The following is a 27,943-nucleotide window of genomic DNA, read 5'->3' as shown; positions in this document are numbered from 1 at the left end:
GGAGTTAACTCACCAAGCACACGTGAACTTCAGTTGGTTCAAGACTGAAAGTTGGTGAACACATTCAGTTTCAGTTTCATTAACAATCTGTGGCGTCTAAACGGGTATGATGTATAGGTTTCGATCAGTTATATCATTGTGTATTGCAGTTTTGTATAGTTCACCACATGTCATCATGTTCACTGCTGTAGATGTAAATAGTTTTGAGAAGACTGATATGAAGTTCTTACCTCAGATTGAAAATATCTTGCAAACCTGCTGCAGTAAAGTTATTTTGGATTCATTTGTCATAACTTTTAGAGAAATTCAGTGCTGAGATCTACTTATCAGGTTATGTATTAATTTGACTGATTGTAATGGTGATGTTTTTGTCACTGGACTGACAATAGCCAGAATCAAATTATATGTATATTGAAAAATGTCTTGCATAGATTGATACTAAACAGTATCAGCAGTGTATATATGCCAACGATTTAACAATTTTACAGTATTCATTAATGTATTTACATGAACATTTAGGTTAATACTGAAAATGATTGGTAAAGCTGACCCAACCAAAGTGAATTGTATGTATGACACTCTCGATTTAGCATGAATGTTTATATTGATGCATTTCTAAGCTAAGTTTTTTTGTTATATCATTTCATGACTCCTTAGAACAGGAAAGTGTTGGAATATCAGCCAAAGCTATATTAACCAGCAGTTGAAGAAGACAGTAACATCTTGGTTGATTATAGATATGGGGATTTAATGACTTTGAAGTTTGAGTTTACTTTTACACTTTAGCAATATTCTGGCAATTTCCCGGCAGGGGACAGAAGAAATGGGCTTTATGCATTGTACCCATGTGGGGAATCGAACCTGGGTCTTCTATGTGATGAGCGGACACTTTAGCCGCTACCCCAGCGCCCCTTCAAGTTGGAACACTTGAAACTAAGAATCAGTTTACTAATGCTTGTATCTATGGACAACAAACTGAAATAGAAAAGTTTGTTTGAACAGTAATGCCACTATTGTGAATGCCTTCAGCCTAAGTGAGTAAGTGAGTTTAGTTTTGCACAGCTTTTAGCAATATTCCAGCAATATCAAGGCGGGGGACTCCAAGAAATGGGCTTCTCACATTATACCCATGTAGGGAATTGAACTCGGGTCTTCGCCGTGACCGCCATATAGCTGGAATATTGCTGAGTGCGGCGTAAAACTTAACTAAAAAACTAAACTCTTCGGCGTGACAAGCGAACGCTTCAACCACTAGGCTACCCCACTGCTCCTTCAGCCTTAAGTGAATACCTAAACATTTGTAAAGAAAATCATACATGTAAAGTTCAGTTAAAAAAGTACCCTGAAAGTTCAGCTTCCGTACATTCAGGCTAAAACACACAAAGATGCTAGTTTAGTAGCTGTATTATTAGCAACACTGTTGTCAGTTAATCATGCAGGAAACAAATGGCTTCAAACACTGTATTTCAGATTGTTGAATTTCTTTTAGAAGCGAACAACTCTTAGCACTAAAAGGGCTGTGGGGTAGCCCAGTGGTAAAAGCATTCACTTGTCATGCTGAAGACCCGGGTTTGATCCCCCACATGGGTAAAATATATGAAGCCCATTTCTGGTGTCCCATGCCATGATATTGCTGGAATATTGCTAAATGCGGTGTGAAATCCAACTCACTCACTCATAGCACTAAACTGTATGAACTGATTCTTCATTCTGATCTGTTTACGTTCCAGACTTTCAGTATGGGTGTTTCCTGAGGATGGTTCTCACACAAAGTGTGAAGCATGTTGACTGTTTCCTCCGTTTTGCCTCCAAGATAAAAAGTGACGTCACAAGGTTAAGCAGTTTAATCTCAGAAACTCTCAACAACATCTCCTTGTTGGTAGTAATGTATAGGCCAGCAGCCATTTTGCATCCTGATTTCATTGCACAGCTTCAAAGAAGTGGACAGTATCCACCCAACCTTTTTGTCCCAATCCTCAACTTCCCCTTCCAACCCCAGATCTTAGCCAACCCTGCTGGCTTCATCAATCCAGCCTCCGTGCCCATCCAGAGGAATGAAGCTGCAGATTTGAGAGAGAAGATACGCACTGATATACTACGGAAACTCAAGCACGAAGGAAGTGAAAGTCCACAGCTACTGTCACCTGACTTTGCATCTGACAGCTTAGATGGTGTTACAATGTTTAGGAGTGCAAGGAATGATAATGCTGTACATAGCAGGTAAATTTCCTGTCTTTTTAAAAAAAAATATACAGAGGATATTATATGAGTGCCCATGTCATACTATGTTTACAACATGAGTGCCTAAATGTTGGTATATCTCGAGCGAGAGCGAGGGATATACCAACATTTAGGCACGAGTGTCGTAAACATAGTATGATAAGGGCACGGATATAATATTCTGTTTATTACCGAAGTCGTCAAATTGAGGAAAATTGCATGTAGAACGCAATGTCATAGAAGAAACGTGACGTCATAGCATTGTTCATGATGTCACGTCACCATGACAAAGTGATATTTTGTATGAAAAATACGAACCCCGATATTTTCGCCCTCGTAGGTAATAATAATATGTATGTAACATATGTCTGTCCTTCGTTCAGGGTGGTGGGGTAGCCAAGTAGTTAAAGCGTTCGCTCGTCATGCTGAAGACCCGAGTTCGATTCCCTACATGGGTACAATCTGTGAAGCCCATTTCTGGTGTCCCCCGCTGTGATATTGCGCCAATATTGTTAAAAAGCGGTGTAAAACTAAACTCACTCACTCACTCACTGTCCTTCGTTCACTCTGTGATATAGATCTGACTGTTATATTAGGCTTGCATACATATATAGCCCTCTGTGTGTTAGCCTTCAGGATATATATATAACTGTGTGTTACTCATCTGTTTGTGTGAAGCTGACTGTTTGTTTTCCATATTTACAGAGCTGAAAGTTTGTAAGCCTCGTCTGTATACCGAGCTGAATGTATGTACATATGGAAAAGTGAATATATACTCGTCACATCCTTACATACATACTTTGTATTATTTCCAGGTCTAACAGCAGTAAGGAGAACCCAGGTATGAAGCGACCCCGGAGTGGGTCACGCTTTGAGACGCCAAAGAAACCCCGCATGGGAAAGCCTGAAGAGAAGGGTTTCCCTACAGGAATCCAGTGGTCCATTCCTCAGACTATTGCTCCTACAGGTACAGAGAGGGTAGGTACAAGTTTATAACCTTTGGCTACATAGGTCTCCATTACCCTCATCAAAATGGTAGCTTTTGTACTTGTGGCGTAGTGAATGAGTGAGTTTAGTTTTACGCCGCTTTTAGCAATATTCCAGCAATATCACGGCGGGGGACGCAACAAATGGGCTTCACACGTTGTACCCATGTGGGGAATCGAACTCGGGTCTTCGGCGTGACGAGCGACTGACTGACTGACTGACTGAGGTTGGTTTTACTCCGCTTTTAGCAATATTCCAGCAATATCACGGCGGGGGACACCAGAAATGGGCTTCACACATTGTACCCATGTGGGGATTCGAACCCGGGTCTTCAGCGTGACGAGCAAACGCTTTAACCACTGGGCTACCCCATCGCCACTGTGGCCTAGTGAGTGAAACACTAGACTACATTGATGCTGGTATAGGCATGCTAAATACATAGTGTTTTCCTAATGCAGGATATTAACCATCCTAAAACACACAAGTATGATAACCTATTTATCATACAATGTCATTCTTACTTTATAATTTAAAAAATAAATGCGATTTCAATTGCCACAAATCATGAAACCTAAACTTCATGGAATGTGCACAGATATCTATGATGTCACAAATATGTGCGTGGTAATACATTACGTCACAAGCTCGGTGACACAATTTTCCACTGATCTCTCAATTGACTGCGTTGGGTCATCTAGTTCCCAGTAATTTTTTATGTTAAAGCATGTATTGTTGTCAACAAATCTTAGCTTATGTTTTAGAAATAACAAACTCGTGTGGAATTTCAGAAACCTTCAATTAACCTTTTGAACAGCAAATTGTCAACTGACAAAGTGTCAAACATTTAGTTCATTCGAGATTTTCCACTCCATCTATCATTACCAGACATGAATTTTCTTGGGTCAAAGCACAAACAGTACGTCAACCACGGCTGTCAATCCGGACACGATCGCCGATAGATGGGCGTGACATAATGTTTGTTTACACTGTGAAAGTAATACCTAATATTTTCATATGACCTCTCTAATTTGCATTGATATCCGTATATGACCCCAACCGATACAAAAAATATCCATTGGCTTTTTCTTACAAAGAACGCTGTCCATTGTATGATAAATCACAGTATCTTTAAGAACTTCTTTATCAACAAGTACATTAAGGCTAGCAACATACATATTGTGTGCATTTCCTGAGATTATTCAAAAGTATGTTGGAAACTGAAAATTGTCGAATAATGTTTCAGACTTATCTTCAAGTTTATAAATCAGACGAAACCTTTCCCCTCAGCCCTCAAGTTTCTTTCTCCCCATCATGTTTTCATTCTCTACTAAACACAGGCAGTCATGTTGTATTCTTAACATAAGTGATTACCGGGTACTTGTTTGTAAGGTTGCAGGATGTGTGTTTGTAAAATATATTTCTTATCTCTTGTTCCATCATGAAATCAGTGAAATCTGTGACACACTATATTGTTAGTAGCTTTTTGATAATATTATGTCAGTGATGATGTCTGGCCCTGTTGCCCCAACTGCAAAACATGGACACAAAATATAAAGGCATGTTATAATGCAAATAGAGCAGAAAACAATGATTTTTCCTTATCCTGAATCATGCCAAATGCTTGTCTCCTTCTTGCGAGTGATAGTGGAACACTTGAAATCCCTTGAAGTTCACTTCTAAAAAGCGGAAAATCATCACTCACCCGATGACCAGCGATGTCTTGTCACTCTCTCCTTCTTCGCCCTTGAGGACGGTTGTGAGAGCACCTGGGTCCCTATACGGCACATATCCTTTTCTATTTAGGACCTTTACATCAAAATTATTGCTGTATACGGTTTTTAGGATTATATTCTACTATATGGTTTGAAATTTGATCTAAATTATACGTTGTTTGACATGTTTTTTCATCGTGTTTACATTTGATGAAAACTTCGTTGTAGGTACCGGCTGTCTGCGGCTGACCCACATTTATTATGTCCTGATTGCACTACTTCATGTTCTTTCAGCTCTCGCTGTAAACATTGTCTAAATTTAACCACTTTTGAATTTAATAACTACCTTTTTTTCCATTCATAGACGTGCAAAGGACTGGGTAAGAAGGTATTCACAAGTCATGTCTAAATCGAGTGATTGCGCTGATAACCGTGTGTTAACTACTACTGCCGATGTTCATAATTCCAGTGAATTGCTGAGCGTTTTACGGGGACAGGTCGCTGTTCCAGTGATGAACTCTGGAGCCAAATTAGAGATCGTCGTCAACGGAGCTGACCTCACCGCAGATGAAGAAGACCAGATTGTCTTCAACGCAGAAGAAGGAGGCTTCGTCGAAGTCTCTACACAGCTCTACGCAGAAGACGAGATCCTTCTCTGCCGAGATTGTACCTCCGGAAGAAGCAGACGTGTATGATGATTCCCCCATCCTCATACCTGAAGTCACAGTCGCCAGCAAGAAGACAAAGCCTGCTTCTACAGCTACATCGGCAACTTTATCAGCGAAGACATTGACAGAAGACATTCTATCAACGCAGACATCGGGTACTAGAGATAGCAGCAGCGTCAGCTCTTTACAAGTGCAGCGTGCCTTAGAAGACGCCTCATAGTTGTCAGAAGCATCATCATCCCTGCAGCAGTCTCTTCAGACATCGCAGAACTTCAACCCGGGACTGTTCATGCAACAGTTTACAGACCAGATGATGTCGATGATGGAACATCGCTTCACGCAGGAGAAAGCTGCTACGAAGACCACTACGATGACTACTAGCCTGCGTGAAGATTCAGCAGTCTCTCCAACGCCCTTGGAAGAAGAGGGAAGCCTGTGTAAAGGCTCACACACCCGATGATCTTCCCCATCTGAAGTTAGGAGCCTGGACAACGCTACCATCCTCAGCTCAGTCTTAGACGTCCCTGAAGGAGCCGCTAAGAATTCTCCACGCAGAAGCAGATCGAAGCGTTCTCCCGAACCCTACAGACGTAGTAGATACGGGTCGTCATCACCATTGGACTCAGACGCACATTGGGAACCTGCACGCAGGCACTCCACATCTTACAGAGAGGAAACTTGTACGACGACAAGTGGCAGAGATTTGAACAGTATGCAACGAGGAAAGGCTTTACAGCAGTAAAAGCAACCCATCCTCAAGTGGCGGAATACCTGTGTCATCTGCAACAGACGAGACACTTAAAAGGTTCAACACTCTCAACGTACCTGGCTGCTCTCAGCACAGTTATCACCATGAAGACGGATGTCAAGCTGACCAAAGTACCAGAGATACTGGCACTACTACGCTCGTTCAAGTTGGAAGACCAACAGAAGAAATTCAAGGCTTCTGTCTGGGATCTCAACATAGTTCTACAACATCTCACCAGTGATGCCTACGAGCCTCTAGAACGGACATCCTTTGAACTACTGACACAGAAAACGCTGTTCCTGATTGCCCTAGCAACAGCAGCACGGATGTCAGAAATACATGCTTTGGACTTTGAACAAACACGATTTGAATGACATGAGGACTGACAGACAGTTCCACATCCCTGTCAGAGCATTGAAAGTCTACCTACAAAGGACAAAAACAAGGAGACGAAAATTCAAGCGCCTATTCATCCCCTTATCCACTGAGACGCCCACAGAAGTCTCACGGACAACGATATCAATATGGATGAGAGCCGTTATACTAAGGGCCTATAAAGCAGCAGGACTTGAGCCTCCACGAGCCTCCAATCCCCATGAAGTCAGAGCCCTGGCGTCTACACTTGATCTGCATGGAAACTACTTGATTACAACAATAATGGAGGGCTGCTTTTGGAAATCGGACACGGTGTTTGCCAACCACTACCTCAGAGACATTGCCACCGAAGACGTCTCAGGCATTCACCAGTTTGGACCACTTGTTGTAGCACAACAACTAACGGTTCCACAAAGGCGCTGAGAAAAATCTCACCCTTTTATCACGTGACTTGTGAAAACCAATGCTCTGGAAAGCAAATGGTTAAAGTCCATGCACACGTCTACAGTCCATTTGAGACAAAATGATACCGATGAATTGCAATCTAACACAAAAACAAATAGACATAAAAGAATCAAACCAACGCGGACTGCAATAAACACAACAGACCAACTCTAGAAAAATTTGCATAATTTGGGTCACAAAAATATAAAAGTTGTTTAAGAAACTGTCATCATTTATTTGTGTGTTTTCCCAGTTTGTTACAAGGGCGCATTGGCAACTAAAGTAACAGCGCGAAAAGCGAGATGCACATGCATTAGTGACGTCGGAGACATGTGATTACTGCTGATTGACAAAGTGAGAGAAAATGAAAGTCTATAATTTACAAAGTCTATGATTTCTTCAAGGATGAAAATGACAGGGGGTGACCCAAGTATGCAATTACTAAGTACATACAACGCACTGCCTGTGCAGCTGGGGTACGTGTGTCATCTCGCCAGCTCAAAAATTTGTTGAGGACCCGTTAACGCATGTGCATCTCGCTTTTCACGCTGTTCCTTTAGTTGCCAATGCGCCCTTGTAACAAACTGGGAAAACGCACAAATAAATGATGACAGTCTCGTAAACAACTTTTTTTTGTGACACAAATTATGCATTTTTTCTAGAGTTGGTCTGTTGTTTTTATTGCAGTCCGCGTTGGTTTGATGTCTATTTGTTTTTGTGTTAGCTTGCAATTCATCGGTATCATTTTGTTTCAAACGGACTGTAGGACAGGCTAGCATGAGTGATAGACCCTGTACTTGTATGGATATACTCGTACATGAAGAAGGGTCGCATCTCCACTTGATGCGCGCATCAAGAGATGGAGTTGCAAAAGATAACTAATGGAACATTAGTATATCTAAAATCCACACGAAAATGTCAGGAGAAGTTTCTGAAGAAATCTGACAACTTGTGGTTCCCCCCAGACTCAACAGAGGAAGTTGAAAGAACAGAATCATCAGCAGTGCCGTCATAAGTTCCCATGGGGGGTAATTCAGGACGTAAATCAACAGCCAGAGAATCCAGAAGTGGCCTGACCCACCACTGATTCCAACAGATTCTGCAAGCATTTAGCATGAGTCATGATAAGGAAAATATGTAATTTTCTGACTAAAATTGATATTTTATACTTATCCTGACTCATGAGGTCAGCCCTCCCAGCCTCCCCTCTCATGGCACTTTGGATTTCCCTGTAAGTCCGGGTGTCGAGCATACATACAGAGTGACAAAACATGGCTGGTCATGTGACGAAAAGGGTGCCATAGGAGGCAAGGGAGGCTACTCGTGGGTGAGTGAGTGATGATTTTACGTCTGCTTTTTAGAAGGAAACTTCAAGGGATTTCAAGTGTTCCACTATCATTCACAGGAAGAAGGAGACAAGCATTTAGCATGAGTCAGAATAAGTATAAAATATTAATTTTAGTCAGAAAATTACATTATTAACCTGATAGGAAGGTAATTTTGAAGTTTTGTTCATATATTGATCTAAAATATGAAAGATGTTCATCGTTATAATTCTGTAAATACAGACTCTTGGGTGATGAGAAGGCAGTTTATGGTTCAAGGACAAATACTCTGATTGGTTACCAATGGCAACGAGTTGGGACTTAGGTGTATAAGATGCGAGTTTTAGGGTCTGTTTTATATGATCAACAGCATGTTGCTGTTACAAGATAAATGTAGTAATATCCTGAAAATCCAATTGTTCCAGATATCGGAGTCTATATGGCAGTATTTCCTGCAGACTCAGCAGACCGAGGACATCTATCAGGCTAAAGTACGACTGAGAAATGCTCTTTATGCTGTGTTTCAGGGCGTCTTTCCTTGTAAGTATGGGCGAGAGTATATTTGTGAAGTGCCCTTTATGTTGTGTTTCAGGGCGCCTTTCCTTGTAAACAGGTATGGGTGTTTGTGAGAGCAGTGCCCTTTATGTTGTGTTTCAGGGCGCCTTTCCATGTAAACCGGTATGGATGTTTGTGAGAGCAGAGCCCTTTATGTTGTTTTTCAGGGCCTTTCCTTGTAAACAGGTATTGGTGTTTGTGAGAGCAGTGCCCTTTATGTTGTGTTTCAGGGCGCCTTTCCATGTAAACCGGTATGGATGTTTGGGAGAGCAGAGCCCTTTATGTTGTGTTTCCAGGTAAACCTATTCCATGTAAATGTAAACCAGTATGGATGTTTGTGGGAACAGTGCCCTTTATGTTTTGTTTCAGGGCGCTTTCCATGTAAACCAGTATGGATGTTTGTGGGAGCAGTGCCCTTTATGTTTTATTTCAGGGCGTCTTTCCATGTAAACCGGTATGGATGTTTGTGGGAGCAGTGCCCTTTATGTTTTATTTCAGGGCGTCTTTCCATGTAAACCGGTATGGATGTTTGTGGGAGCAGTGCCCTTTATGTTGTGTTTCAGGGCGTCTTTCCATGTAAACCAGTATGGATGTTTGTGGAGAGCAGTGCCCTTTATGTTGTGTTTCAGGGCATCTTTTGATTTAAATATGGGTGTTTGTGAGAGAACACATCTTGTATGCTGTGTTTCATGGCGTCTTTCTATGTAATCTGGTATAGGTCCTTGTGAGAGAAATGCCCTTATACTGTCTTTTGGATGTAAGTATGGTTATTTATGAGAGAAGTGACTTGTATGTTGTGTTTCAGGGTGTCTTTTAATGTAAGTATGGGTGTTTGTGAGAGTACATGTGAGGAATGACCTGTGTTTTGTGTTTCAGACTTTATTCCCTGTAAAGTATGGCTGAATATGAGAGTGTCATCACACATGAGGGAATGTTTGAGTTCCGTGATTTATCCTTGGCCTGATTTCATATAGAGCACACAGTGTATACAAAGCTTTTTATCCCCCCAACGCGTTTTGCGGGGGGTATTAAAATGGACACATTTGTCTTTTCCGGAGCAGAACTCTAAAACCGTTCACTATTTCTTCACCAAACTGGGCACATAGATAGATCTGGTGGTGTACTGGTGCCTTTTGGTAGTTTTGGAATCTGAATAAAATATTTTTGGCATTTCCATGGCAACAAGTTCGACTTAGCCTGAAATTGGTGGTTGTGCTCTTTTCCGGAGCTGAACTCTATAACCGTTCACTATTTCTTCACCAAAGTTGACACATAGATTGGTCTGTCGGTATACTGGTTCCTTTTTGGTAGTTTTGGAATTCTGAATAAAATATTTTTTGGCATTTCCATGGCAACAAGTTTGACTAAAACAGAAATTAGTGGTAGTGCACTTTTCCGGAGCAGAACTCTAAAACAGTTCAATGTTTCTTCACCAAACTTGGCACATACATAGATCTGGTGGTGTACTGGTGCCTTTTGGTAGTTTGGGATTTCTGAATAAAATATTTTTGGCATTTCCATGGCAACTAGTTTGACATAGACTGAAATTGGTGATGGTGCTCCTTTCTGGAGCAGAACTTTTAAAACCTTTCAATACTCTCCTTCCACTTTTCTATATACACACCTAAATATTTGACATAATCATAACTCGTAGACATAATCATGAAGAGTATTTTGCCATTGCGGGGGATTTTGATGACTTTGTCTTCTTGTTAGTTCTGAAAATGCTGAGAAATGTTTTGTATGTTGTTTCAGGAGTCTTTTCTAAATCTATTGTTTTTGTTTGAGATGTTGGAATTCTTATCATGGATGCTGTTCTGTCATTAATGTTTGGTGAAATAATTGCATATATGAAAACGAATAAGGAAAAAATATGTGTTTTAGCAAACTGAACTTACATTAAGTTCCACTGGACATGACACAATCTCTTCACACTGATCCTGGGTGTTTGTGAGAGCAGAGCCCTTTGTGTTGTGTTTCAGGGCGTCTTCACACCGATCCTGGGTGTGTGTGAGAGCAGAGCCCTTTGTGTTGTGTTTCACACCCGATCCTGGGTATTTGTGAGGCGAGCCCTTTGTGTTGTGTTTCTTCACACCGATCCTGGGTGTTTGTGAGAGCAGAGCCCTTTGTGTTGTGTTTCAGGGCGTCTTCACATCCTGGGTGTGTGTGATCAGGGCGGATCCTAGGTGTTTGTGAGAGCAGAGCCCTTTGTGTTGTGTTTCAGGGCGTCTTCACACCGATCCTGGGTGTGTGTGAGAGCAGAGCCCTTTGTGTTGTGTTTCAGGGCGTCTTCACACCGATCCTGGGTGTTTGTGAGAGCAGAGCCCTTTGTGTTGTGTTTCAGGGCGTCTTCACACTGATCCTGAGTTGAAATATCAGATTCACCCTGTGTTTCATCTGTGGAAATGTTTCACCAAAGTGGATAATGTATGATCTATGGGACTTAACACTTTCTATACAGTGTCAGCAAACTAAATTTTCAAACTTATCCTATCTCACGGTATGCACTTCTCTCTCTTGATTCAACATTGAGTGGAACGATGTCACTTTTTCCCTAGGCCTCTCTTGTCCATCCGCCCAAGCACGCCATACTACCCCCATTATAAGACAGCTTCCTAGTTGTCATGCTCCACTAGCTATCCACGTGACTATCCCTGAATCATCATTCTCCTTCTTGTCGCACATGAGTGAACGTGTTTTGCTTTACTGAACGTTTTCAACATTAGTCTACAACATGGGAAAGGCTAACCAGCCAAACAAGAGGAAGAAATGTTCGCAGTGTAATAAGGTGTTCTCTGCGTTTTGTGTTGACTGTGTGGGATGGGACTCTCGTTGCGATAAATGCAAGGATCTTACCTTTGAGTTGTTTGGTGATTACACTAGGGCTTCGCTCGTCGTGTTGCTGACAGAGCTCGTTATGCAGCTTCGCTAGACGGACCCAGTCCCACCAAGAAAGGCAAGTTTAAGCGTCCTACTTTGTATGCTCGTTGTTCACAGTCCCCTCCCTCGAATGAAGAGGATTTCATGAGAGCATCATTTGACTCTTATTTATCTGAAGACCATCAGAATCTGCTTGGCTCTCAACATTCTAGCCCGAGTCCTTCGTCTTCAACCACGTCCCGGGTAGTGGTTGTCGAGGGTGCTACCACGCCTCAGGATACTTCTGCACAGCGGGACCGCCGAACTATGCTCTCTGTCTCTCACTCCCCGGACCAGTTATCACTGCAACCTGGCTTATCTGTTTCGGACAAGAATCAGCTGATCTCTACGCCTGACTGCCCAGAGCGCATGCGCCGTAGCCGTTCTCGCTCTCGTCGTCGTCCAGTAGTGACAGCAATCAGTCTACCTCGCCCAAACGCTTGTTAGTGGTTGCTTCCCTGTCTACTTCCTATTTGGCGAATAGAAGTGTTGTCTCTTGCGTCCAGCTACCTCGGTCTCCTACTTCGCCAAAGCCTGCCAGTTCGTCGAATCACAGTTCACCGGATCACGCTTTGTCTGTTCTAACCCCTCCACCTCGACTTTCACGTTTGCCTTTACCGAAACAGCACTTGTCGAACCAGTTAGACCGGTTCTCTATGAAATTGCTTTGTCCGAACTGGTCTGCATCGAAACGGCAGTCAACTATCAACATTCATCGGATCGGTCGTCTTCCAAACAGGTTTCACCAAAGGGACTTCATTGAAACAACGTTTGCCGAAACAGCTGACTTCACCGAAACTGCATATGGTGAATTGCCTTTCGCCAAAATGGCTTTCTTCCAAGTGGTATTCAGCGGAACACCCTTCTTCAGGTCATCTGTCTCTGAGTACTTCCCTGAACTCTGTCAGATCTTACAGTCATGTCTCCTCAGCAAGGACGCGGCTTTCACTGAGTTGTTTGGACCAGTCTCCTATTATTCTTCAGATTTGTTCACAGGATAGACCTGGTACGTCAACTTCACCGCCAAGACACCACTCTTCGACTTGTTCGTATTCAACTAAACACACGCCTTCCTCTACTTTGTTGAGACCAGTTCTTTGCTCAAAGTCACCTCCTCGGACTTCGTCTTCTAGTCATCATGGGACTTCCAGTTCTGCACACTCGACCCGTCAACCTAGATCTCCAACATGATCGACTGCTGCCTATAGATCACAGCATGCTACGACTTCTGACGGGGTTCCTGCCTCCTCGCGTCTCTATACTCGGATTGTACCAGATTCCTGGACTCCAGCGCAGGAAACTACTCCTCCCCCAGATCTGGCTGCGATGTTGAGTGCTATTACTACTGCATGGAATCAGCAACAGTCTGCTCAATCGACGGGGAGTGCTCCTCCCCTTAGACCACCTGTTGCGGTGCCAAGTCCTGGTGTTCCGGCGGATCCTCCGGCACATTCGGTTGTTGATTCACCAGAGGGAAGTCAGGATTTTGTCGACGAACCTCAAGTCTTAGCCTGGATAGAGAAACTCCGCCTCCCTGTGTCACAGAATACGGACGACTTAACGCATTCCTTCTCCATGAGACAACGGGACTTGGTGTCTATTACCTTTCCACCATAACCTTGTATTGCTCATCTAGCTACCTTCCTTGGATCATGCCTGTAAAAGCCTTAAGAGGATTAAGGATGGCCTGTCTTCGCCTAGATTGTCCTTAGCGGCTCACTCCTATGGGTTCCAGTCGTTGTCTACTGCCTCTTCGGTGGATGAAGATGTCCAAACACTTTGCGGGAAGTGGACTTGCTCAGCCTTTTTAGTTGAGGACAGAGAACTGTCTCACATGGACACAGCTATTCGTCGCTCCAAGTTTCCATGATACAGAGACGGGCTCCGCGGTTTGTGCCATCTCATCCGGAACTTCGTCGGGGTTTTCATGGCCATTCGTCCCGAGCTAGAGGTAGCAAGTCCTCCCATGGCACATCTTCACGACGTCCTCCCAAGTGAGACCCCGGGGTTGGGAGTAGGGTCCCCAAGCAGTGACTCTTCGAAACAAGGGTACAACTGGGAACTCCCTCCTCCAGCCGTCCCTATTTATGACTCTCCAGTGAGCGGGAGATTAGGGAAGTTTCGCTCCCAATTGGACCTTCCTAGACGATCCCTTTGTGACCGACCTCCTCGCCAAAGGCTATCAACTTCCAGTCATCAGACGCCCGCCTCTGACAGTGCATTCGCTACATCACAGTTATCCGGCGGACCAGATCCATTTTCTTCGCTCCACCATAGCAAATTGTCCAGTCCAGTCTCTCGGTCCGGTGCCCAGCACTCTGGAGTTCTAATCCACCATCTTTTTGGTTCCCAAGAAAAACTCCACAAACCTAAGACTCATTTTCAACATGGAACTTTTCAATGCCCACTATCTCCAGCGCCCGCCTCACTCCCAAATGGTATCAATCGTCCTTCTTCCTACCATCCTGAAGAAAGGGAATTTTCTTGTCAGCCTAGACCTTCAAGATGCATATCATCAAGTGCCCATTCATTAGGACTTGCGGAAATTCCTGCGGTTCGTGTTCCAAGGGATCCATTATCAATGGACTGTCCTGCCTTTTGGAATTTCCAAGGCCCCATGGCTGTTTACCAGGATCACCTAAGCTCCAGGTTTCTTCATCTCCACCGGGTCATGTTGGAAAGTTACATAGACGACTGCATTCAACTTCTGAAATTCTGAAAATTCAACTTCTAGTTCCGTTAGCACTGTCGCAGCCCAAGACTTTACGGCAGTGGCGGGGACAATTGCAACTACGTCCTTTGCAACGCTTCCTGCGACCGCATCTTGTCTCAGAGAATCTCAAGGAGTTGATTCGTCTTCCTGAACCCTTTCGTCCTCTTCTAGGAACTCGAGTTCTTGGCGGTTCTTCTCAGCCGTCTCCCACAGAGTGGCAATTGAACCCACAGATCTTTCGGGAACTGATCTTCCCATTATCAAGGCCCCAAGTCGACCTATTCGCCACACGGTTCAATCATCAGCTCCAGAAGTTTGTCTCACCGATACCAGACCAACTAGCATGGGATCTTGATGCCCTGGCGATTTCGTGGGAGGAGCTCAATGCTTACGCCTTCCTTCCTCCATCTCTTCTGCCCAGAGTAAATCAGAAACTCCAGTCGACCAGACAGATTCAACTGCTTTTGGGCGTGCCTTACTGGCTTGTCAAGAGTTGGTTTGTCGATCTCGCACAGCTCTCAGACCTCAACCCAGTTCCTCTTCCCGATTGGGATGACCTACTGTTACACCCTCACTTTCGGATCGGCGCCGTATCCCTTCAAGCACTTTGTCTCTGCACGTATGGCGCATCTGCAGAAGTCCTTAATCGCCAAGGGGTTTTCTCGGAGTGGCTTTGGCCATCACTTCTGCTCACCGACTTCTACCCGCTCACTTTATGATGAGAAGTGGAAGTGTTTTGAGGGATATTGAAAGTCCAGAGGCATTTCCCATTTCTACTTCACCTCAAATCGTCGCTGAATTTCTTCAGCATTTGCAGTTGTCTAAGAAGCTAAAAGTTTCCACTTTGGCCACTTACCTTGCTGCGATCAACTCGGTCCTGGCTACCACCACAGGCTCGAAGGTCTCTACGGTTCCTGAGCTTCAGTATTTGTTCCGGTCCTTCAAGTTGGCTGATCAGTCTACGAAGTTTAGACCTCCTGCATGGGATTTATCTGTGGTGTGTCATTTGGCCTTGACGGACTATGAATCCCTAGCTCAGAAGGACTTTGAGAAGATCGCCTTCAAGACCTTCTCCCTTGTGGCTTTGGCTACAGCTGCTCGGATTTCTGAACTCCACACTTTGGATGTTAACAGAGTCCAGTTCGAACGATAGAAGCATGGCAAAGTCTTCCTCGGTCTTCGCTGGGATTTCATAGCGAAGAATCAGATGCCGGGACAACCCGATCATACTTTTACCATCCCACCGTTGTCCACGATCCTTGGGCCGCATGACAATGAAGACCTGCAGCTTTGCCTTGTTAGGGCTTTGAAGATCTTCCTTGCTGCATCTCAAGATCGCCGCCCGCGCTCATCATCCAGGGCGGAAGTGTCTCCGCACCATATTATCCTTCTGTATGATGGCCACCATCTTATGGGCTTATACCTCGCTGGGTTGTCCAGCTTCATCATGCAGGGCGTTAGCGTCTACTATGGCTCTGCATAGTAACTGTTCTCTCCACGCCATTATGGAAGGATGCTTTTGGCGATCTGACTCGGTCTTCTCCTCCCACTACCTTGGGGCCTCTCAGTCAAGGACGTCCAAGGCCTGTACCAGTTTTGGACCCCTTGTTCTCGCACAACAGGTGTCTACGACCCAACAACGCAGATAGGGGACGGTTTCCCTGTATTTTCCTGAATATAAGTCTGAACTTGATGTCTGCCTTATGTTTTGATTGCTTATGGGTTAGAACTACTTCACTTAGTTTTATACTATGACACGGAGAGACTACCGCCTCGGTGGTTGGACGAATCTGGAGCACGATGTGGAAGGGTTTGACATTTCCATGTTTCCTGACCTCTACTTTTCAAAGCAATCACTTCAGTGAAGTGTGTCACTCCCGAATTCCAGTGGATTTCGTTGCGTTCCGACTCCAAAGTTGCCAGGCTCATCCTTTGACTAAGCTTATGTAAAGGAGTGAGTGTCAATTTGATGTTGACTGGAACTGAACGTTATAACTGCGAGTTTTCCGAGTTGTGCTTCTCTTTCACCCGCCCCTGGTCGGTGTCTGTGGGGTTCTTCTCGAAGCAGGGGCTAGCCCGATTATTGTCTATGACTTTAATTTACGGGGGTACCTTGAAAATTGTGGCAAAGTAACATCCTTTCTCACTGAGCTACGTCCTTCTTCGGAGGTTGCGGCCGAACACCACATCGCTCGGGAGCACCCATCTCCCTGGGTTAGCAAGCCAAGGAGTTCTCACAAGCATAGGATGTGCGCTAGTCGTAACAGGCCTCCTTTGTGCATCGCTATCTATGGTTGTTTCCAGTCTACACAGTTATACTGTTCGCACTGTCAAGACATAGGGTATCTGCCTCCTGCAGTCCAGCCGTGGGATAAATGCATACCGTGAGATAGTATAAGTTTAAAAATTTGAAAATTTGAAATATAAATTGTATATTTATATGCTTATCCCATCTCACGCGACGGATTCCTGCCCATCCTCCCCAATATGCAGATTCTCCAAGATTGATATTATCCAGTGGCTCCAAGAATGAGAATGATGATTCAGAGATAGTCACGTGGGCTAGCTAGTGGTGCATGCCGCATGCTTTGCATGACAACTATGAAGCTGTCTTACAATGAGGGTAGTATGGAGTGCTTGGGTGGATGGACAAGAGAGGGAAAAAAGTTACGTCGTTCCACTCAGTGTCGAATCAAGAGAGAGAAGTGCATACCGTGAGATAGGATAAGTGTATAAATATACAATTTATATTTAAAATTTTCAAATTGCTTGGTTGAAACTTAAAACTTTTCCAAGCAGCATTTAGCTCTGTGGCTCGATCATTCACTTCCAACCCTCATTCACTCACTCCATGTCCTTGAGAAGTTTTGTGGTGTAATCCAGGAAAAACTCAGCTGTGATTAATGAATATAGCAGCATCAATTAAGATGTTTATGTGGGTTTTTTTCAGTTTGTGGTCTGTACATTGTTGGGTCATCCATGAATGGTTTTGGCACAAGAAACAGTGACATGGACCTCTGCCTGATGCTATCAATACATTCTGTAGGTAGATCACACTTCTTCAAAACCTTGTTTCTATCTCTGCCTCTCTGATGAAGGAGCAAGCATACACTCCGAAACGCCATGTTATTCACAATAAAGAAGTAGACATCCATAAATCTTGCTTTTCTTTTTTGCACTCCACTTCTAAATGCCCTTCAAAGGCATGAGATATTGTTAAACAAAAACTAATAATAAAGATATGTTTTCAAATGATACAAATTGTAAAGAAGAAAGTAGTCTTTACGTTTTGGTTTGGCTGTTTTCCAGATTGACCAGAGGAAAGAAGCTACAGAGATATTGTTCCTGCTGCAGAAGTCTTTAAGGAATTGTTGTAAGTGACTTTAATACCTGTATAGGTGTTAGTTTGGTAGTGCTGTAAAATATCACACATGAAATTGAAGAAAATGTCACACCTTCTTCTGTGATGTTCCTCAATCTGTAGGGGTGGTGGGGTAGCCTAGTGGTTAAAGCGTTCGCTCGTCATGCCGAAGACCCAAGTTCGAGTTCCCATTTCTGTTGTCCCCACCGTAGTATTGCTGGAATATTGCCAAAAGTGACATAAAACTAAACTCTCACAACATCAATCACTGGATTGCCTGACTCAGTTATTTACATCGTATTTGACAGAAGCATGAAATTGTCAATTTATTATGTAAAGTTTGATTATGTTATTTAACTTCGATATTTATCATTGATATTCTGGGGGTTTTCCCCCCTGGAAGAACAGAAAACCTTAAAAACAATATATAAAACTGTTTTGTGGTGCGCCAATGGGAACATTAATACAAGTAAACAACACTGAAGCAATCACGGCAGAGATCAATTGCTTGCTTCATGATGTAACCCCTCACAACATCATTGCCTACAGATTCTCTATTGCTTTCACACCCTCATATATTGCTTTCATATGTGCTAAATGCTTTAAAAGCGCCTGCTGATTACCTGAGCTTTGGCATTTTCTCGCCCTGCTCACACTAACTGACTTAGATAAGCCAAGGGAGGCAAGTTCCAAGTGCAGTATCTCAGGCTCATATAAATACTGGAGTATATTTTCACAGTAGTGAAAATACTGGTTTATATTGTTATGACACCTAGATATGACTTTTTGATGAGAAAAAGACGTTTTATGGTTTTCTTATAACTGCGTTTGTCAAGTCATTTTTATGATAACTGTGTGCCATGTTTTCTTGCAGTCTTTGTTAAAAAGTGCCAAGTCATCCGAGCTGCTGTTCCCATTCTTCGATTCTGGGATAAATGCAGGTGATTTCTACATCGTCATGAGTTTCTATAAATAATATAAATAATAATGTCTGTACTTACATTGTGCCAGTGTATGAAATATGTCCCAAACCCAGCCAGACATCAGGGCTGGTAACTTCAAAATGTTACCAGCACAAGATGGATTTAACCAGACCAGACCAAAACCAAAATATGGTGAATTTACTCAGATATATGGAACATCTCAAATTTTTACCAGACCATCTAGTAAATATCTATTAGAAATCTAGCCAGTACTGGGCGGTCGTACGGGCTTTATTTCATACACTGATTGTGATTAACACCATACACTTGGTGTATGCTTAAATGCTCAACACATTATGGACTCTTTATTTTGATGAGAAAAATAGCTATGTGATTTTGTGTGACCTCAGTAAATATTTGAGTTATATTTTCAAAAGATTAATATGGATGTTTTAAGCAGTGAAATAATGCATGTTTCTATATTATAATAGTAATGTTTTCAACTGAAGGTAATGTCCTGAGTTCTAACATTTTAGACTTTGTTTCGTCCATGGTTGTGTTTCTCCCTGTAGAAGACATGATTGCTCAGTGTTTACTCTTACTATTCAGGGACTTTGAGTGTGATCTGAACATCAACAATGCTGTTGGAATCAGGAATACACATTTACTCAGATATTATGCAACAAGTAAGTTCACTTTATGAAGAACAATTATACTTTCATCTATGTATTCTGTTAAACAATAATGATTGAAAAGTGAGTTCTGGATAAGCTGAAATGCATAATGTATGTTATAATCAGCAGTGGGCCTTTGTAGCCTGGAAGCCGCTCTTCCGGGTGATTATTGATTGAGTATTGACATAAATCATTATGGTTACAATGCATTCTTTAATTGATTCACTTCCCCAATTTTCGAAAATGTGAGGTGAAGGTATTTTGTTTTTGTTTTTTAGAATCACAAGGAGGTTGTGGTAGTAGTAGGGGTGGAATTGTTCCAAGTATCTGTGTAAAAATTGCCCTTTAAAGGATTAAGTGCAGTAGCTATATTTCTATGCTGCTCTCTGTAACCTATTTGGATAATGACTTGTAGCAACACTGACCTATGGACTGTCATACGTTTCTGCAAATACCTCTGAAGTTCTGAGTTAGAAATGTTCTTCAGCAACACATGATCGTCGTAAGAGGCAACTAACAGGATCGGGTGGTCAGGGTCACTGACTTGGCTGACACATGTCATTGTATCCCAGTTGCGTAGATTGATGCTCATGCTGTTTATCACTGGATTGTCTGGTCCAGACCCGATTATTTCCAAACCGCAATATAGCTAAAATATTGCTGAGTGTGACATTAAACAACAAACCAACCAACCAACTTTTCTGCAACACACTTTATATATGCCTTGGATTATTTGTGGGATTATGATTAACACATTTAATGGCAGAGATGATAGTTTAGGGTGTCTTGAATTGAATGTTTTAGGAAAAGTGGAACAGCTCATAGTTACCGGTATATGTAGCAAGAAGTCAATATAAATGTATATAGGGAGCAGCGCAGATATATGTTTATTGCAGCTATTGATACATGTGACTGACATGATTGTTTGGTATGTACTGTAGTTTATTTCATCAAGTGAATAAAGAAATAAACTCAAAGTGAATATCTTCACCTGAAGGGAGAACATGATATGATGTGAGTTCATTGAGAGGTGGGCAGGGTAGAAAATCTCAAAGTTCATTTACCATGGTCTAATCAGCATTCATCTTTAGTATCTGGAAATCTAATAGGTGGAGGATTTGAATCTAGTAATTAACTGAATTTCACTCAAAATATGTTTCCCAACTGCAGCAGTATTTTCAGTATCCTTGCATGTGAACCAACGTTTCTTTTTGTCTTATACTGTGTCTTTAAAACATCATTCATCTCAATGACATTAAAGAATATGATGTATATTTGCAGTGGACTGGCGGGTACGCCCCTTAATGCTGTACATCAAGTTCTGGGCCAGATTCCATGACATTAATGATGCAAGGAAGAAGACGATATCCAGCTACTCGCTAGGTCTCATGTTGATACACTACTTACAGGGTGAGTTGTTAACCTACAACTGGAGATATGAAATACCTCATGAAATGTTCTAGCTCAATTTTGTTTGAACTGTTTGGACCTCATGTCTTTCCGTTTCATTAATTCAGGTCTTGGTAAACGTCATAGCTTCTTGTGTACTTAAGTCTTTCTACAACCCAGTTGTACTTCTGTTCAAAGATGTTTGCTGGTATGTGTGAAGACAATGTTTAAATTAAAATCTAAATGATATTCTGTGAAGAAAAACCAAAAACAAATGCTGCACTAACTACAGTGTCAAATTCTCACTTTGACAATTTGACTCGTATCCTATCACTGTTGACGACACCTCTTATTATGAGTGATACTTTGACTTTAAAATGTGTGGTTAATTGATACACTGAAGTTTGAGTTGGACATTGAATGCAAAAGCATATGAGCAGATATCCTTAATAAGGAGATTTGGACTTGATGTTTCAGTTGGCTGTAACCCCCCAGTTCTGCCCTGTCTGCAGACACAGTTCCCTGTAAGTGGTACCTGGTCAACATATACGTTTTCTTTGCATTCAAAAAATATCTGAGAAGAACACCTCTTTGAAAAAAAAGAATAGATTAAACGAACTTGACTGTCAAGCTGACTATACTTTCAGTAAACTGATGTTTCTTCTCTAGGTGGTGTTTGTTCATTTCTGTTTGGTCTCAGTTTGGGAGTGGTGGACGGTGAATATGCCCTGGTCTGAAAAATCTCTGCATGATCATGAATGTGACTGTACATATTTCTTCTTGGCAGAAAACTTTCAAACCTGATGCAGATATCCGGGAACTGAAACTGAATGAGAAACTGCCTTTGGCCGAGACGCAGAACAAAGATTCTCTTGGAGATCTTTTCCTTGGCTTTCTAGAATACTATTCCTTCAAATTTAAGTAAGCATGAAAATGTAGATCATCCTAACCTCAAAAAGTGTTCATGCAGTCTATTGTATACTAACGGCTCACCCTTTGGATGCTTAGGGACCGTTCATAATTTATGGCTAGGTGGGGGGTGATGATGATTTTTTTTGTGTGTGTGTGTGTTGGGGGGGAGGGGAGACATTTGTTCGGGGGAGGGGTGTCAGCAATTTTGTACATATGTACGGGAGGGGTATATGTGTGTCAGCAATTTTGTACATAGAGAATACTGCACGAGGTCTCATTACATATGAATTATATGAAACGAGTGTAATTCCTATGGTATCTGACCGAGCGAAGGAAGGTCACGAGTTTCGTATAATTCGTATGTTATGAGACTGAGTGTGGTATTTTATTATTACCCACGTCTTACATGCATTAAATTGACCAAATAGCAGGGTTTTTTCCCCGCCGCAACCTATTCAGCCGAGTCCGTCCGTACATGTTTCCCGATTCTTGTTAACGCGATATCTCACGAACTGTTGTACCCAATGTCTTCAAATTTGGTGACAGCCTACATTGGGGGATTATGAAGACACCAGTCGATTTGGGTGACATTGACCTTATTTTCAAGGTCACACTTTTTAAACTCTTGTTAACGCAATATCTCTTGAACTATTGTGCCCAATGTCTTCAAATTTGGTGACAGCCTACACTGGGGGATTGCGTAGACACCAGTTGATTTGGGTGACATTGACCTTATTTTCAAGGTCACCCCACTACTTTGACAACTTTTCAAACTCTTGTTAACGCGGTATCCCTTGAACTATTGTCCCCAATGCCTTCAAATTTTAGACAGCCTACAGTGGGGGATTACGCAGACACCAGTCAATTTTGGTGACCATGACCTTATTTTCAAGGTCACACTTTTTAAACTCTTGTTAATGCAATATCTCTTGAACTATTGCGCCCAATGTCTTCAAATTTGGTGACAGCCTACACTGGGGGATTGCGCAGACACCAGTCGATATTGGTAACCTTGACCTTATCTTCAAGGTCACCACGCCACTTTGACCACTTTTTAAACTCTTGTTAACGCGAAATATCATGAACTGTTGTACCCAATGTCTTCGCATTTGGTGACAGCCTACATTAGGGGATTACGCAGACACCAGTTGATTTGGGGTGACCTTGACCTTATCTTAAGGTCACCACGCCACTTTGACCACTTTTTGAACTGTTGTTAACGCGATATCTCATGAACTGTTGTACCCAATGTCTTCAAATTTGGTGACAGCCTACACTGGGGGATTACGCAGAAAACTGTTGATTTTGGTGACCTTGACCTCATTTTCAAGGTCAATTGTACATGCTTCATAAAAATCATCATCACCACACACACACACACACACACACACACACACACAAGCCATATATTATGAACAGTCCTTTAGACAAGTCACTTTAATATTTTATCAAACATTTCTGAGCAACATTTGGGCTAAAGTTGGATTTATGATTTCTCATGTCCTTATTATTTAATTATAGTTGTTGTGTGCTTGATCTGGAGATTGTATATATCTTGTTTCCAGTTTTGATGCAGATGCTATAAGTATTCGACAAGGTGCACGGGTGCCGAGGAGCGTCATGATGAAACAGACAGCAGACAACCAGAGGCAGTGGAAATGTCTCTGTATTGAAGGTGTCATTGCTATAGCTGCCTTTTGATTCCCATGTACAAACAATAATATCCCTCTCGGCAATCTGTTTGTAAGAACAAACAAAAACAGTAATCGTATCAGCTGGAATTTTTAATATTTTTTTGTTTCAACAGGAATCTTGAAATGTTTAATGGGTGAGATATTTTAGAAATATTTTTAGAAATACCTAGATCCATGTTCATTAAATGTCCTTTGCTGTAGTCTTGATGTAAGTTTGTTTATGAAGTACTCATTACGATTTCAGAGCCGTTTGACAGGTCAAACACAGCAAGGTCTGTGTATGACGAGTTCACCTTTCAAAGAGTCCAGCGTGTTTTCAAGAACAGCTTCTTCAGATTACGAAAGACAAATGACATTGAGTCTATCACCAGTGTCCCATTCTGAGCATCATCATCAGCAGCAGCAGACCATAACTGCTGATACAGACAGATGGCTACAGGCCATCGCTACACCTTCCAAACTCAGGGTTCTTCATGGACGCAGCACATCCTTGTAGTGACAAGGGGAGGAAACTCTCCCCTGTATTATTACTCTACTGACATTACTCAGTGTTGACCCAGTTGTTTTGGTGAAGATTCATGACTGATTCAATGTCAGTATTGCTTTCTGGTAGCTTTTCAGTGAAGCCAACAAAAGCCCCCGGACATGCTTCAAGTTAGGTGTGGAATAATATTTATGTGTGTGCATAATTTTGGAAATGAGTACCAAATGGACATTAATGACAACTGAAAAGGATCTAAAATTTGTGTTGATACTTGACATAGGAAACGTGCTGTTCTGGTCTTGAACTGATGACCGGTCCTACTCCAGTCAATGTGTAGTGCCGCTGTCATGATAGGATGACACGAGTCATATTAGACTGATCTCAGGGTACTAGTTGTATCAGTGTATCAGAGCCTCTTGTGTACCACTTGAACTTGCAGTGTACTTCATCTGCCTCATCTGTGGCCCCAAGTGATCAAGGCCTCTTGTGTACCACTTGAACTTGCAATCCTGCCTCATCTGTGACCCCAAGTGATGAGTCTTGTTTGGAAATTACAAGAGAAGGGCGGAGTATTCCTACAGATCCTCTGGCTGCTGAAATCTCTGTGAATGTGTGTAAACCTTTCAGTTTGTGTGGACAGTGTGCATGATATCCAGTGTGTAGCTAAGAATATACAAAGAGTGAATCACTGTGAACACTAGAGAATTGTCAGTGTTTCGTGTACATGGCCTTAATATTTTCATGAGCACCGGAGAGAGGAATTTTCGGTATGTTGTGTACATGGACTGTGTGACTCTTCATGGGGTTTTTCATCAGCTGGTTCTGGACAAGAGATAAAGCAGGTGTTTGGCTACTTATATTCAGAAATGTCAGGGATCTTCCTGTTCAAAATAATAAATTCATTACACTGTTTACACCACTACATTTGATTATTTCAGCATGACATTCATTGTCTCAACTGTTGATGTTTCATACAAATGCATCATATCAACATGAGGACTTTTCCCTGTCTGTCTCTGGACAATCTAAATGTCAGTCAGTGCTTATTCACAGTATCAATCTATTTCAATAATGTACTCCAACTACACAGGGTGTGAATTTTTCTGTGGCTATGATGAACAACAACCATGACATGGTGGCAACTAGAATCATAGGAAATGGCAGTAGCATCTAGGTTATTGCTTAATTTAAGATGTGTGTCCGGAAATATAGGAACATGTTCAAAGTGGAGTATGTGAACAAACGCATTGTTTACTATCTGAAGCAACTATATAAGGTACTAGTACTTTGTATTTTCTGAAAACTGCTAAATGTGACATGCTATTTTGTGTTTATACCTTCTCAGTGGTCGAGGAATTGATGTAAATTGAGTCAACTGCTGGGTCTCTGATTGTATTTCTAGTGATTTCTTGGAAGATCACCAACTGTCTGACCCATGCAGTATCTGTTTAAAGTTTACTTAATAATAATGATTATCAGAACCTTGTTTACATATTCATCTATGATCTTAAGTCAATATCAGTGCAATGATTTGCAGTTTTCTTTAATGAAAGGTGTCCATACCCTGATACCAGTTTTGCTAGGGTGTTGATAACAGAGGGAAACCATTCTCCCTCACTCACTCTCTCTCTCGCGTTCAATTACCACAGATGTCAAACATCATTTTGACTGTCACTGATCTCACTTTTGAATAAAATGAATAACAAAGAATTGATATAAGTTAAATACACCGATGGATGCACTGGTCTACTTAAACTTTCTGTATTTAGTAAGCAGTGTCATAATTCTTTAGCTGATGGCTAGGGGCATTAATCAAGGAGCCTTTATTTTCCCATTTCCATGAAAAGTATCAGTTTGTTTTCATCTGATAATGTTTGTGGGTTTGTTTTTTCTTTGTGAAGTGCTTGTAAAACTATCCTTTTGAACCATCTTCTTTGTTTGTTGTTCAACACTGGCCTTAGCAATATTCCAGCTAAATGACAGTAGTCTGTAAATGTCTGGACCTGGCAATCCAGTGATTAACATCATGAGCATAAATCTTCTCACTTGGGATAAGATGACATGCATGACCCAAGTCAACAGCCATGACAGCTTGAAACTGCATCTGAAACTGTCCCTAACACTATTGTATTGCCAGTAGTGGGGCACCTTATCAATCGATACTTGGATACAGAACTACTTCAGGGGAATTCCTAATGTCTAAAAAAGTGTCAAATAGGGATGGTTTCGTAACAAATTTCATTTATGGGCATATTATGTCAAGCATATCTGTTTTGAAGTTACTAAAGAATATATTCTACTTTCCAAAAGAAGTTGTACACTGTTGTGTGTCAAATTGCTGTAATCCCTATCATCGGCAGCTCATCTGGTCTTTGTGTGACCCAAACACTCAACCAAAGCTTTAAGCATAACAGAGTTTGCTGATGTGAAGCACCAGCTTCAGCAGCTGATGAACATCAACAAACACAACTTCAGTCCTTAAATCTTTCATCAGTACATTTGCAAGTTGTACAGAAATTCTGTAACAGTAAATATACAGCCATTATATATGATCACTCATTCTCATCAAAATGTTTATTGAACAGAACTGAAGTGTGTAGTCTGCTCTCTTGATCCATAATTGCTAGAACCATGAATATTGTCTCGGGAATATTGTCTGAAGTACAAGGTGCCACTTAAGTCAAAGTCATTAGATAAAGCTCAACTTGCAGCCCTGTCTTAGTAGCATCATTCTTCATGCCAGTCAGGTTTTGTTGACTTCATTAATGATCGTAGAACAATGTAAGAAGAAAACAAAGAACTGTCTCTCAACATCTGGGCCTAGATTTTGAAGCTCTCTTAGCGCTAAGATAGTCGTAAGTTAATGTTAATGTATGACACTTACGACTATCTTAGTGCTAAGAAAGCTACGAAAATCTAGGCCCTGAAGACTTACGGATTGCTAATCTCATCTGGGAGAAGTTGAATCAAAGGCAATGATAGACAATTACTGATTTATTCTCCAATCTTATCTCGTGATATATGAATACAAATAGTATATGAAGACAACTGCAGTGTTCCCTAATGTGTTGGTCTAATGTCACTTAACAAGCTATGTCACAGACAGCTAAATCTGTCATGCTTGAAACTGACCTCAGGGAACTTAAATATTAAAAAGACAAAAAAAAAAGTATGAAATCGTCTCATTGTAAAAATCGTTGTGATGTTCATGTTTTCATAGTTTATGAATTGACTGTTTTAGGACAATTTTACATTGTGAAAGTAATATATGCTTTTTAAGATCATTAACTTTCATTGGATTAATGAAAATGTAAATACATTTTGTTTCAGACCAACACATTGATGTACATTAAAGTGTCAGACATTGTGATATGTAAGATGAATTATGTGAAATAAAACACATTTACAAATAATGATAAGTTCTATTTTTCTGTAATGAAGACATCTCAGTTTATACTGTTACATGCACTGCATCAACATTATAGTGTCCAAATATCCTAGCCATGATGAACTCTCCAGCCTGGATTCCCTTGTCTACAGGCAGCAACAAATAGTTGTAATCACATAGACATTGAAAACATGTGTTTCTGGTGATTTGATGTGTGAGATGCATCATCATCATCATCATCATCATCATCATCATCATCATCATCATCATCATCATCATGAGCCTTTGAGATTGACATCCCATGATCGAGGGGAAAAATACCAGCGCTATGAGCAAGCACTAGTTGCCTGGATATGTGCTCTATATAAATATCGTATAATAATAATAATCATCATCATCTGTATATATGGACATGTATTTAGTGTTGTATAACTTATAAAATTATATGTAAT

At 41.6% G+C, this 27,943-nt stretch overlaps 1 protein-coding gene across 1 annotated transcript; it reads left to right on the top strand.

Annotated features, from left to right (window-relative positions):
* The first annotated feature begins 10 nt into the window (after positions 1 to 10).
* LOC124263369 (poly(A) RNA polymerase gld-2 homolog A-like) lies at positions 11 to 27,516 on the top strand. Its single transcript, XM_046697978.1, has 13 exons — positions 11 to 104; positions 1,731 to 2,220; positions 3,036 to 3,198; positions 8,905 to 9,019; positions 17,617 to 17,708; positions 17,976 to 18,039; positions 18,902 to 18,968; positions 19,560 to 19,636; positions 20,906 to 21,034; positions 21,491 to 21,537; positions 21,801 to 21,934; positions 23,491 to 23,600; positions 23,864 to 27,516. Exons 2-13 carry the CDS (start codon positions 1,757 to 1,759, stop codon positions 24,001 to 24,003), a joined length of 1,602 nt encoding a protein of 533 aa, XP_046553934.1. The 5' UTR covers positions 11 to 104; positions 1,731 to 1,756; the 3' UTR covers positions 24,004 to 27,516.
* The last annotated feature ends 427 nt before the right edge of the window (positions 27,517 to 27,943 follow it).

The sequence above is a fragment of the Haliotis rubra genome, unplaced genomic scaffold (assembly GCF_003918875.1).
Source record: "Haliotis rubra isolate DU_JTF1 unplaced genomic scaffold, ASM391887v1 Scf120, whole genome shotgun sequence".
NCBI lineage: Eukaryota > Metazoa > Mollusca > Gastropoda > Lepetellida > Haliotidae > Haliotis > Haliotis rubra.
Note: the sequence above shows the minus strand (reverse complement) of the source record. Positions and strands in the feature narration are given on the sequence as shown.

Excerpts from the sequence above, each read along its gene's own strand:
- LOC124263369 (XM_046697978.1), top strand. The coding sequence starts at position 1,757 with ATGGTTCTCACACAAAGTGTGAAGCATGTTGACTGTTTCCTCCGTTTT. Across the intron at positions 17,709-17,975 it reads TGATGCTATCAATACATTCT|ATTGACCAGAGGAAAGAAGC; the intron begins GTAGGTAGATCA and ends GCTGTTTTCCAG. Across the intron at positions 18,969-19,559 it reads CGATTCTGGGATAAATGCAG|GGACTTTGAGTGTGATCTGA; the intron begins GTGATTTCTACA and ends CTTACTATTCAG.